The sequence below is a fragment of the Diuraphis noxia genome, unplaced genomic scaffold (assembly GCF_037042655.1).
Source record: "Diuraphis noxia isolate RWA-SAM2 unplaced genomic scaffold, SU_Dnox_SAM2 contig0002, whole genome shotgun sequence".
Lineage (NCBI taxonomy): Eukaryota > Metazoa > Arthropoda > Insecta > Hemiptera > Aphididae > Diuraphis > Diuraphis noxia.
In genome coordinates, this window is record NW_028301712.1 from 44,355,374 (window position 1) to 44,370,106 (window position 14,733).

Here is a 14,733-nt window from a genome sequence, read left to right on the forward strand (position 1 = left end):
AAATATATAATATAATATTAGTTCTAATCCAAATATGCACAGTGGGACCAGTGGGTAGTGATATGGTTGTATCTTGTATTAAAAATTTAATTAATATTAATCATTAATGTGATCAAAATAATAAAGATCTTAATGAAGATTATTAGAACATAGTGTTTTCAGATTTACGTTATTTTAAATTATTTTTTTCGTGATCGGATTTTGATTTTTGTTGGACGTGTGACATCTTACTGCTTTTAGTAACTTTTTAGTGGTCTACATTTGTGATTTACATGCAATTATGTCCGCTACTACTAGGAACATCCGTCACCAAACGCTGGAACAACAAGTATCTATCTACCTAATGATTTATTTCTGAAACAAATGTACTTGATTCATTTCATCATTAATTATTTCTCTTCTTAGAAACAACTGTTGGAAATGAAAATGAGACAGGTCAGACAAAATCCGCAGATTATTAAATCATCAGACAACGTCATGCCAAGTGCAAGAATACGGCCAAAATCTGCTAGGCCACTAGAGATGAATTGTAAGTATTGTTAATTGAATGAAAAAATGTATTGATTTTTGTTTTCAATTTCTACTTGCAAACTAATATTGTTTAAATTAAATTCAAACTGATATAAGCACTTAAAACATTTATATTAAGTATTTGGATCTTTGGATATTGAATGTTTAATATCTGTTTAAAATTTTATTTGGTTGCACATCACTAGGTTGTAACCATATTTTTATTTCTATAGCTAGTTATTCATATCATGCAATATACTAATATACTAAACTTCAATAGATAACAATAGTTATTAGTTAAGCTTATAACTTGCCTCTAGTCTAAGAGGATGTCTCACAGAAATGTGTAGACATATATCGCTCAAGAGATAGTATTATTAGCCATATACTCACTATATAGCGGCCGTCACAACAATCCGTTATTTTATACATTTTTCTTATAAAACATACTTTACGCTTTCAAAAAATATGGGTTACAGAGTGGTTTTATTGTAAAAACACCTATGAACAAAATTGTAGAAGTGATTCATATCTGGTTCTATAACAATTCAATTTTTGATTGCAAAACTTCGTATAATACTTCATGTTTAATGATTCCTGTGTTTCGCCTTTTTTAGGACTTAAAATTTAAAAAATCAAAAATCAAGCTTCTCATGGAACCAGATTTTAATCCCCTCTTTAATTTTGTTCCTAGGTAAAACATCTATAAAACCACTCAATAACCTGTATTCTTTTACCGGGAAAACATATTTTTAAAGGAAATTTTTTGCATACATATTTTGATGAGTTGTCCTCTTAATTAGTTGGTTCTAGTTTTAGAAGAATTTTATTAATATGACTAAAACATTGCATTATATTATATGTTTGGATATACTTTTAACATACTTAATTCTAATTTTAATTTTCTGTTTGCTAATCAAAATAATATTCTACACTCACAGAGTATTTATTAATAATTATTATATTGTGTATTTAATTCATGTTGCATTATTATTAGGTTATGATGGTCCATTAACATATGCAATGATGAATTGTAGTCCAGACTCCAGTGATGTATTAGGTGTATCAAGACATTCTATTAATCATGATATTATTGAAGGTTTGTAAAGTTATACCTATTTTCAATTAAAATGTATTCTGCTTAAAAGTAATCTTTGAGGGAATCTTGATGTAAGTTAGATTTATGATACTCAATCACAATGTACACAAAGCTGGGCAATTTAATATTTTTTTTTTAACTCAGTTAAGTTAAATATTTTTTGTTCAATTAAATTAAAAGTTAAGTTAATATATTTTTTAATACATCAATTAAATTTAAAGTTAAGTTAACAAATTTTGTTAACTTAAGTTAACTTCAATTAATAAGTTAAGTTAATAAAGAAAAATCATTGAAAAGGTTTTAAAATAAGTGAAAATCACAAATTATAATACACCACTATTTATAGGTTGGTACATAGGTATTTTTGTAATAAAATGGTCACAATTCAAGATAATTGACAACCATAAAAATTAAAAAATAGGATATTACTAAATATTAAGTAATGATAATAATAATAATAATAATTAATGAGTACCTAACTAGTCTGGTTTTATTGAACGTGACTTCGTGAGCTTGTAGCTATTGATATATCTTATATAATAATATTATGGTCATACGAACAACTAAATGTCACATTGTTACAATGTTATCTCTATATTATAAATTATTATTATTATTTTATTAGTACATACTTAATTAATATGACATATTAGTTGTTATTTATAAAAATAATTACGAAAATATCTTCTTTTTTTCCAATAATATTTTCTATTATTCTACAAATTTTAAATTGACGAACCGTTACAGACTAAAATATATTCTAGATAAAATAAAAATTCAAAATTAACCTAATTGGTAATATTAAAAAGTAGAAGTTGATTTTAAGTTAACGTAGATAAAAAAAGTTAAAGTTAAGTTAATTAAACCAGCAAACTAGTAAGTTAAGTTAATAAGTTAAAATTAACTTAACTTTTAATTTATTAATGCCCACCTTGCTTGTATACATACTTCAGGTAGATCAATTGAACTATCTTCAAAATTGGATGGGTTGGTATAATAATAAAATATACTTCCTAGCCTTGATATTATAATTTTATTAAATACAAGAAAATCATTAAATTATGTATATATAATTAGTTAAGGCTGTTTCTTAGTTGTTTGAAGGGGTGGGTCAATCAATCTATTTGAATGGCCAGTGTTCTTTCATGAATTAACTATCTTACAACCTTACTCTGAGAATTATTATTAACAATACTATACTTTGTGTACTTTAAATGCGTCTATAATTGTATAATTAATTAATAATGCGTTTATATGGGCCCCCACACAAACATATTCGGTTCATTGGAGTTTATTATCTGGATGAAATATAAATGCTAAAAAAAATGTATGTATTCACTGGGTTAGGTTTTAAGTTAGATGATACCGATTTTTCAGAATCTACAATATATTGCAAATTGTCTGCATTGTAAATAAATGACTATTGTAATTTGTATGTTTGTAATTTTTAGATATGAGAAAAGAAGTAGCTGAAATGACAGTTGAGGAACATAGAGCATCTCTAGATACTGAAGATGAAGAATCTTGTTCCATTTCTCCAGTTAAAAATTTAAGTTCAATACATATAAAAGAGAATAGTCCCTTTATTTATCCTTCTTCAACAATTACTGATGTAAGTTACCTAAGTATCTAAATATTATGGTATTATTTTATCTTTTTATGTTATAGACAAATGAATTGGAAGGCGATGTATATGGAAATTTAGAAACATTTGTCCTGGAACCGGCTGCCCAAGGTGTTCATTATAAATGTCGTATAACAAGAGACAAAAAAGGCATGGATCGAGGATTATATCCTACATATTATTTACATTTAGACAAAGGAAATGGATCAAAAGTAAACTAATTACAAAATGTTAAATTTTGGATTATAAACACTTTTTTGTTAATGTTTTGTTTTTACCCAATAGATTTTTTTATTGGCTGCTCGTAAACGTAAAAAAAGTAGAACATCAAATTATCTAATATCAACAGATCCAACTGATTTGTCTAGAGGAGGTGAATCGTATGTTGGAAAGCTAAGATCAAATTTAATTGGTACTCAATTCACTGTTTATGATAATGGTACATCACCATATAAGTCATCTATAGAAGGAGTTCAAGAACGACAAGAATTAGCAGCTGTAGTATATGTAAGTTAATAAATAATCAATAATATTATATTGTTTACTAAAAAACTAGTGCCCGTGATTTTAAACGTGTATTTAAAATAAAATCATTTTTGTTGAAGATTTTAGTTTCAGTTAGGTTAGTTAAAGTATATCATACTCCAGTATTATTGCATTATATACTTTAACTTAAACTAACATTTTAATAAAAATAAATTTATTTTAAATACACGTGTATTTAGAATTTCTCATATAATAAGGCCCTCTACTAAAAACCAATTTATAAAGTAAACAAATTTTTATATATATATATATATACATATATGTCTCATAAATATATAATTTTTAGGAAACAAATGTATTAGGATTCAAGGGACCACGTAAGATGACTGTAATAATACCAGGCATGAATAAAAGTCACCAACGAGTCAAAGTCGCCACAACTGATAACTATAGTTCACTATTAGGTAATAATTTAATCATGGCATAATTCTTTAAATTTTTTTTTCAATGTTAAGTCATTGTAGCTATAGCTATATAAAATGATTGGGCTCTACTCACTATAATCGCTTATCTTATATGTGTAAAAGTTCCTTGCTTCTCACAATGATTTACCAACCTAAACATTTAATTTTTGAAATTTAATTTACATCTAAATGTGTGGTTTTATGTGTTAAAAGACGATGCAAGTATCAGAATTTCAATATGACATTTATTTTTTAAAATCTTAAAAATCTTAAAAGAGACACTTTTGTTAAATGGCTCATCATGGCAAGCGGGATCCGAACAACTAGTTTGCCAGCTGTCACTATCTAATAACGTGCCATTTAACAAAAATGTCTCTTTTAAAATGTTTAATATTTTAAAAACTAAATGTCTTATTGAAATTCTGATATTTGCATCATCTTAAGCACATAAAACCATATATTTATACAAGCCTGGGCAAGTTAATGATCATTTTTAACTGAGTTAAGTTTAGTTAATGGAAAACATTTTAAAAAGTTTAAAGTTAACCTAATTCTTTTTTTAACTCAGTTAAGTTAAGTATGAACATTTTCAATTAACTTATTAACTTAAGTTAAGTTAAATTTTTTTTTTATAATATCTATATAAATAATAAAAATCATAAATATTATTGCCCATAGGAAATAGTCAATAGCTTTTCTATACATAGGTATTGAATTAATAGAATTATGTAGTAGGTATGAAAAAAATACAAAATTGAAAATGCCGAAACAAATACAATCTTTTGATTTATTAATACACTAATACAGACAAGTATTATAAATTTTTTTTTTAAATTATTAAATAAAAATAACATGGTATTTAAGAATGTACTAAGAATACTTTTTCAGGAAACTATAAGTCTTAAACTGTTAGAGAATATAGCCAAATTTATACTTCATTATATTTATTATTTAATTATTTATAAATTATCTTAACTTGAATTTGATTAAAAGTAACTTGTTATTTATTAAGTTTTTATCAATTAAAATAAGTTAAGTTAAAAATTAAGTTTATGGAAAATAAATTTTAAAAAGTTTAATTAAAAGTTAAAATTAACTTAACTTTTAACTTTTTAACGCGTTTATGCCCAGGCTTGTATTTATATATAAATTAAATTTCAAAAACTAAATGTTTAGGTTGATAAATCGTAGTGAGGATGCGAGCAACTTTTACATGTAGAAGATAGGCGATTAAGGTGAGTAGGGCCCAGTCACATCACGTGTTTTTTCAATTGATCATAACTTATTGAATAATGTGAATAGAAACGTAAAGCCTATAGCATTATTCTTAGAATTTAATATTCCTTCAAATAAAAAAACTTATTTTTTGTGTTGTGTGTTCTCCTTTAAATGTTATATAATAAAAAACAAATATGTGTAGAATATTATCGAACAAAAAATATGGATGACCTGATAGAGTTACATAACAAAACACCACAGTGGAATGAAGAAACCCAATCGTATGTTCTTAATTTTCACGGTAGAGTCACACAAGCGTCAGTCAAAAATTTTCAAATTGTTCACGATAATGATGGTGAGTTAATTTCTATAAAATTATTGTAGTTTTTAGTATACTTAAATACATTAATAATTATAATACAGTAAACTCTCATTAAGTTGAAACTGAGAAAGGAAAACAAAAAAAGTTCAAGATACTAATTTCTTTTGCATTGATTATTATTTCAAGGGAATTCCAATTGTTGTCAATGTTATTTTTCTTAATAAATGAAACTGAGTTATTAGATTATTTTGTAGTTATTTTTAGTAGCAAAAATTATTATACTTAATCCATTGACAAAGTATATTTTAAAAATTAATATGTATTACCATTGATTATAAATACTATTAGATTGTACACTGGCTGGTTTTTTATATAGTGGTGTATAATATTACTTCCTGTGGATGATGAGACAATGTAACTACTTGTGATTACAATACTCAATTTTACTAACCATGTACCCACAGTTTCTATCATAAGTGGATGTATGGTTAGTAAGACCTTTTTAATAACTAGTTGTTACGTCATCTAGCCATCTATCGGTATTTATATTGTATGTCACCAAAAAACTAGCTAGTGAGCAATCTGTAGTATTTATAATCAATGGTATTACTAAATTACTATAAATGAGATCATATTTATTAGTTAAATATTAAATTTAAAACATTAAAACACATTTTTGATATTATTCTCAGTCTCATAGGTTTTTAAATAACCTCGGGAACATGTTTCATTGTACTACAGCATGAATTGAGTGAGACTAAAGTGCACATTTGGTGTGTTTTCAAGAGCATCACTTAATTATCACAACATTTGCATAGCTTAGATTAATACATTTTGCTTAGATTCAAATGGTTGTGAAATTTTGGCTACGGCCAATTATTGTAGCAATAAATGAGTATAAAAACTTATTTCATCAATAGTTTTGGTTGGAAAATTGGTCGCAGGCTGAGATTGCTCATATGGAATTTGAGAAACAACAGATTATAGTTTATTATTATATCTTGTGAACCACTAAAATAGTAATATTAAGATTTTCTAATGAGAATTACACTATCCAAAAAATAATAAGCTATTGTATAAAAAAAAACTGTTTTTATCTGTCTAAACTGTATTTATTTTATTGTATTTGATTATTTTTTCAGTTGATTACATTGTCCTGCAATTCGGCCGAATTTCAGATGATCTCTTTACAATGGATTACAGATATCCATTGTGTGCAATGCAAGCATTTGCTATCACTCTTAGTAGTTTTGATAGCAAATTAGCTTGTGAGTAGCTAAAATATATTTGATTTCAACTGGAAAGTCCTTAAAAAACAAGTTTTAACTTTAAATATCTCATACTAAATGATTTTAGTTAACTATATTTTTTTAATTTCCTTTCACCTATTTATTTATATTTGTATTATTGCACCAAAAATTTCAATTTGTTCTAGTCTTTATTTATTATATATTACTATTTAGTATTTTTTATATGTTAAAATTAAATTTAAAATGTCAAATGAATGCCATAAAGTAATTATATTATTTAATGAAACAATTATTATGATTATTTACATTGATTTTTAGAACACTGCCATTAATAACATTAAAATGATGAGCTGAAAAGTTTTTTTATTTTAATATTTACTAGCGAAAATTATTGTATGTGTTGGATAAAGAAATCGATATGAATATTAAGTTTTTATTTTGCATTAAAATTATTAATTTCATCTTTTAATGATTTTAAATCTCATATAGGAGATAAATTATAAATAATAAACACCTCTTGATGTTATTGTTACAGTAAATCTGTTAATTACAGAAACTGACATTTTGTTATGTTGTTAATTGGTTCGTGTTAACTTATTAATTTAATCACAAAACTTATTTTAATGGTATTTTTAAATGTATTTTTGGCTGGTTAGAACTTTAAAATAATGGAGGATAAATTAGTCTTTTACTAGTCTTTGTATACTCAATCATTATATTATATATATTATATTAAATAAAATACTTAAGTATTATAATTTTCCCAAGTCAAATTTAAATTATTATTATGTTACCTTCTTAGAATGTACTTAATATAATTTCTGAATATTTGTTTTTACTTTTATAAAACTTTGTATTGGTTATATTTAAAATTTAATGTATGTAAATTATGGCAGTTAAATTAATATTTTATTTTGATTAATTAATAATTTTGTTACGTTTAAGTTTTATAATTGTTCTCATATCACTTTAGCAAAATAGTATCATATATCTATTGTGCACTGATTTACCAACTATAGACTATAGTTTATATTAGACCATGGATAAAGATGTATATATATGATATATTTTATCTTACTCTATATATTTTACTAATTATTTATTGTGTAAACAAACAAAAGTGCCTTATACTTGTGCCTTACTTTACTTAATAATTGTACCTTTTCTTTTAAAATTATACAGCATCATGTTTATGTATTTTTTCAATTATAAAATAAATAAAAATATTCAAGTAAAACCACATTATTTATTTGGTTTATTATTTTTATTATACATTCATTGTTGGCGGACGTCCATAAAGTAGGTTATCAATCTGAAATTAAATAAGAAAAATATATTATAAATTATATCTCAATGAAATGATTTTGATTAGCATTTATTTTGCTGTCTATTATGATAAAATAAAATGAAAAAATATTATTGCAAAATCTACACTACACTCAGCTCCTGAGAGTCACTATTTATTTACACCCTAACTGCAAGTAGATAATGTATCATAATGTACTAATGTTCCATGGGTAAAAATGTTCTAATTTCTATAATAATAAGAATCCTAATATTTTTTTGTTAAAATATAGATTTTTAGGAGTTGATTCATAATGTGTGATCGATGAAATAGATCAAATCGTGAAGTATGTTAACAAAAATTACAATAACATATTGTGTTAAAAATTCATTTTTATTTACTATTTTCTAGTTTCACGTGTATTTACACTTCTGTAAAGCAATCTGAGCTGTCATCTGTCGGGCAGGTTTACATCACGTCATCAATAATACTTACTGTTGTCAATTTGAAACGTAAAAAAGAGTAAACTACTGCCAGATATATACGTGTCGACCTACTTAATAAGTAGGTATCATTGTATCAAATGCTTGTAAAGCAAAACTAAAACGTATCTAATAGTACGACTAAAGTGTATGCTCTTAAATGCTTGAATATAATTTAAAACATTTTTCACGGCATTAACTTGATCATTATTTGTTATTGAAAAGTAAGAAAATGGAAATTATTATGTTTCCAAACAGAGATATATGCAGTACCCTAAGTCCGTAACCAGGGAGAGAGGTACTGATGGCAAGTACCCCCTTCCTCAATTTTTTTTATGAACAATAGTGTTAGAAAGTAACAAGTGATAAGCATTCTAGTTCAAAAGTGAGCCTGGCTGATGTGAAACATTGAAATTATTTTGTAGGTATAAAATATAAAAAATATGCAAGAAAATTTAAAGAATGGATTAAAAACAAAATATTCAGAATTTTTTAAGAACAATTATTCTTGGTTTTAAAGGGCATTATAGATGTTTTAAGCGTGTGGCTAGTGGTCACATCGCGACGTCAACAGCCGGTCTCTGTTTTACCCGCTGCACCCTGCATTATCAAAAATTAAGCGTCCCGTGCCCTCCCCCTCTCACAAAAAAAAATCTAGCTACAGCAATAAAGTAATTTTGTATTATTAATGTTAAAACCTAAAAAGTTAGGAAGTATGTAACCGATCTGCTGTACTCCAGAAGTCCAGACTGGAGTCTCCAGTAAAGTAGCCAAAGTAGGAATAGATTGTACCTGATCACCTGAGGGGTAAGTCAGTGTAATATTATATATGTTGCGGTAAAAGTACCGTAGTTCTTCACTATTGACAATCGATAGTGGTCGATCGCGGTCGTCGGCGTAAGATAAGAGATAATAACGGGCTATCGGCTCAACCGGTCAAAAGGCCGGTTTTTACTTTTTTAGTCTTGTGACAGCTGCGAATCTGCGATCGATGCACTGTCTATCGCCAATCCTAGGTGCGTTAAATGAGACCAAAAATAGTATTAAAATTAAAATTACACGTAATTAAAAATTATTGTATTAAATTATCTCAATAAAAAAGATATTAAATAACAAAAAATATATAATAATTTTGTTTGGTTAAACAAAAGCGTTAGTTTTTTTTTTGTATATATAATTTAAAGTTCTAATTTCCGTGCGTTCAATAAATTTAAATAAAATCAAATCGCCGTACGGCCCGAACAGTAGTAAAGAATTTAGCGGTAAATCCTAGGTTTCGCCGACGACTGTTGGTAAACGTGCAAAATTCGGATATTTACCAATTAATTTCGGTTAAACCTAGGAAACACAAAATTTTTCGGTCAAACGCCGAATGATTTTTGTAGTTTGGGCTATTACAAACGAGATTTGGTAAATCTTAAGATAAACAATCAGTGTCAAGTAAAAATAATTATTATTGTTGAAGTTCATTAGATACTTCATAAATGACTAGTCACTAGTGTATAGTATTAGATACACACATTTATATTATTATAACAAATTTATACAATTATTATTACATAGTTAATTTTTTTTAGCTTTTACCAGCGATTTAGGCTCTTTGATTCTAAAACCAGCTCTCCCTATACATCTCTTGCATAGGCTATAAAAAAATAAATCTAAGTTTCCATTCCAGTCCGGCTTCAACTCCTCTATATCTCTTCTAAGTTCGTACTGCATCTAGCCATCTTTGCCTTGGGCGTCCCCTAGGTCTTTTCAGATCTATTTGATTCACCATAAACCATCTTTATGAGGGACCCATCAGCTCTCCACGCATGCCCAGCCCAAGCAAGTCTTGAACTCCTTACGAACTGTACTATGTCCTCTTTCGAATATAGATTCTTCAGATCCTCATTTGACCTGATTAGCCATTTTTGCTCAATGTCATCGAAAACAGGTCCATACATTTTTCTCTCAAATACGAGGAGCTTTTTGTAGTCCCCTCCAGCTGTGGCCCATGTATTATAACCATAAGTAGCAATTGGTCTTAGATATATTGTGTACAGTTTCTGTTTGGTCTTTCTAGATAGTAACCTAGATTTAAACAATGACAACATATAGCAAAGTATGCCAGGCACGTAGCCAGGATTTTATTTTTTTTTTTTTGGGGGGGGGGTCGAAATAAATTGTTAGTACAATTTTTATACTTAATTGATATATAAAACCTTTTGCTGAGCCCTAATGATTTTATGTGCCGGTGCACAAAAATTTCGGGGGGGGGGGGGGGGGGGGGGGGGGGTCCAGACCCCATGGACCCCCCCCCCCCTGGATACGTGCCTGTAGTATGCTGATACTTCTGATAGATAACTGACAGACCCATCTGCTTACTAGCCTTCATTAGATCAATTAGTGTCTGAATTACATCTTGTCTAGTGTCTCCAAGAAGAACCAGGTCATCTGCATAAGCTAGGCATGTATACCCCTCATTCACTTCCATTCTTTGTCCTCTAGGTACACTCCTTATGATTTCTTCCAAAGCAAGGTTGAACAATACCGGCGAGAGGGCGTCTCCTTGTCTAAGGCCGTATTTAACTATAAAAGGTTCCGAAAATGTCTTCGCTATTCATGATCAGATCTCCCTTCTCATTTGTTAAAGAACAAATCGTAGGTCTGTAGCCATTCTTCAAACTTTTACATCGTCAGAAAAATTCTTTTGGGCTGTATTTATATTTTTCCATTTCTTTTATTTTTTCCTTTTCAGCTGTTCTTTTTTGCTGTCTTATAATTTTTGTGGCCTCTTTCTTTTTTAACTCATATATCTCAATATTAGCTTGCGAGAAATGTAACATTTTCAACCTCGCCTGATTTCGTTTTTTAATTATATCTTCACACTTTTGATTAAACCAAGGTTTTATTTTATCTTTGCGCTGACGTTGTATAGTTTCGTCCGCCACATTTAATATAGAGTTTTTAATTCGCTTCCATGCGTCATCAATGTTTTCATCCAAATTTGGATTATACTGATTTAGTTGCTTATCAATACCTTTTTGATATTGTTCTATAGTCGCATTATCATATAATTTATCAATATTGTACCTACAGGTATTCTTATTATTCGACTTTGTGTGTTACTGACTTTTTATAACAGATTAGAACTAAAAAGTGGTCAGAATCCCCATCAGCTCCTCTGTGTGATCTAATATTGCTAATACAAGATCTATGATTTTTGTTTATCAAAACATGGTCTATCTGGCTTTAAACGTTATTTGGAGCTGTCCAAGTGTGCTTATGTATAAGCTTTCTGGGAAAAAAATTGCTAGTTATTATCAGGTCCTTAGCGATAACATACTCAATAAGTCTCATTCCGTTTCCATTACTAATATCATGAGCACTTTCTCCACCAACCGTACAACCGTAGGTTTGTACATTGTCTCATTTCCCACTTGGGCATTGAAATCTCCTAGCAGTGTTAATAAATTATTTTATTATTATTATCATTATATTAGTTTACATATTACTGAAAAAATTGAATTTATGCAATAAGTGATATTTTACTGCGATTACTTAATACTTAAACCATTTTTATTAAAATGTATTATTATTTAAGTATTGAGTTTGGTAATTTTTATTTCGACTTTAATTAGCCAAAAGGTTACCTATGTGATAAAAGTAGTTTCTATTTAATATCGCAACTGTCTTTGACTGGTGAATAAGGATTAACAAAGTGTCATTGCTTGAAAAAATGTATAAAAAACAGATGTAGGTAAGTGCGATCAAAAATGTATTGTGCAACTCAAGATGCCACAGCTAGTAGCCAAGCCTGCACAAATAAATAATTAAATAAATAATAATACAATTAATTTAATTATAATAAAAATAATATACTAGTAATTAATGTACCTAGATAGTACCCATAATAATCATAATATATTAACACTGCAGTAATAATATGTAGGTACCTATAATAATAATATAAATGTGAGTATCTAAAATACTAGTCATTAATGTAGTAAATACTTCAAAAATAGTAATTATCAATAAAAAATTTCAGATTTTCACTTACACTGATTGTTTAATCCCGTTTGCAAAAATCCAATCTAAAAAAATCATTGGGGGTTTGAACAAATCATTTTGTGTTTCCTAGGTTTAACCAAAATCAATTCGTAAATGTCCGAATTTCGCACATTTACCAACAGTACATAGTCTGCGAAACTTAGGATTTACCGGTAAATCTTAGGTTTAACCTAATCTAAGGTCGTACTTTTACCGTAACATATATATCAGTACCTATGTACCTAACCTACTATTAGTACCTAATACAGTTAGTTGAATACATTTTAATTTATTACCGAAAACATTATGGGTGGGTGTAGGTGAATTTAAACTGCATGTATGAAATATAATAATATTATATAGTTAACCTAGCTATAATTAAAATATCTAAAATAAAATAAATATACGATGTTTTAATATTCATTATATTACTGTGTGAGCTACAGTAAACTCTGTTTTAATTTTTCAATCCTAAGCTATATAAACTGAACATTCTATATATATTTTTAACAACAAAATGTTTTACAATTTTCATATTTTCAAATGTTTATAAACAAAAATTGTGGATAATAATATGTAGGTATCTTTGATATTATTAAATTGCTTAGGTAAAAACTTTTTTAGAACTTCTATTAAAATTTAAATTATTAAAATGAAATAAATTTAAATCAAAATTATTAAAGCTCGTACTGGTTTTGCGTAAAAATTCTTATTTTTCTCAATATTTTTTTTTTTTAAATGTTTTTCCCAATCATTATTAAATTACTGTTAGTTTATTACTTTTGACTTCCAAAAAATCAACTAGATCCCATTTCCTACAAAAAGTTGAAATCACCTTCAAAATTAAAAATCAAAGCCGTATTTGGTCAAAAAGTGACTCATTGTAAAATCAATACTTTCTTTTAATGTTTTACAATCTACCTAACTATATAAGCCAAATACCACTCAACAGTCAACACTCACTCACTCATTCATCGCTTCATTTCAAAAACCAAAAAAAAAGTAGGTACGAAATTTAAATTTAAATTTAGAATACCTCTAATAATCTATATAACTAAATTTGTGCTTTAAGAAAAGATTTTCTGATATTCGCATTTTAAAGAGGCAGTCAACTGGCAATTTTAAGAGTACGCTACACATGCATAGGTACCTAACCTACCTAATGCTCATTCATATATTGTTGTCTCCGTTGTTGATACGTCTTAAATTTTCGTAGGTGACTTATAGGTACTAAATTTACGCTAAGCAAATCACGTTTGACAGGTTTAGTTTAGCTTCATTAGTTTGAAAATTAGAGTAGATTGACCTAATATGAAACTTGATGTTAAGAACATTATCTATGTTTGTATATGATCATTTGCGATAATTTAGTTTTTAACTAAACATTTTTTAATCAAACAAAGAAACTATATATTTTAAAACCAAATGTACCATTGTGTATAGCTTATATATACTCAAAAACTACTTAATATTGAATTTGACTAAAATCCCAGAGATTGTTTTTTGAGATGTCGGAAATGTTCAAAGAGTATAGTTAAGTAGTTTAAACTACGTTAAAAAATATTCCAAGACAAGTGCTAAATCTAATCCACGAATTGCGATTGTCCATTTTATTATATTTATTTCATAAGGCTAGGTGCACTAACGCCAGTCGCCAATATGTTCGTAATCTGAGCACAGTAAAACTGAGATACACATTTATATTTATAGTGTACCTATAGGTATGTATACTACCTATAAATAGGATTTTCCACAGAAAAAATCTTCAAACGGGCGAAACCAGCAATCAGTCAATATCATACAATTATCTAATTTTTTTACATATATATATATAATATATAGGTATATAAAATAAGGACTTCACTACATAGTATAAAACAAAATCGCTTCCCACTGTCTGTCTGTATATGCTAAAATCTCTAAAACTACGCAACGGATTTTGATGCGGGTTTTTTAATTAA

General features: G+C 27.5%; 2 protein-coding genes across 3 annotated transcripts in view; one reads left to right on the top strand and one right to left on the bottom strand.

Annotated features, from left to right (window-relative positions):
* ktub (Tub domain-containing protein ktub) lies at nt 1-8,218 on the top strand. The gene is made up of 9 exons (XM_089220339.1): nt 1-328; nt 406-529; nt 1,508-1,609; nt 3,061-3,221; nt 3,278-3,445; nt 3,519-3,740; nt 4,066-4,183; nt 5,604-5,756; nt 6,866-8,218. Exons 1-9 carry the CDS (start codon nt 281-283, stop codon nt 6,997-6,999), a joined length of 1,230 nt encoding a protein of 409 aa, XP_089076465.1. The 5' UTR covers nt 1-280; the 3' UTR covers nt 7,000-8,218.
* The window catches only part of LOC107166435 (uncharacterized), a 19,434-nt gene continuing 12,900 nt past the window's right edge, over nt 8,200-14,733 (bottom strand). For both annotated transcript variants that reach the window (XM_089220333.1, XM_089220334.1), the window contains exon 5: nt 8,200-8,285. In XM_089220333.1, coding sequence (XP_089076459.1) covers nt 8,241-8,285 — 45 coding nt within the window. In that variant the 3' untranslated portion in view covers nt 8,200-8,240. The remainder of the gene's footprint in view (nt 8,286-14,733) is intronic.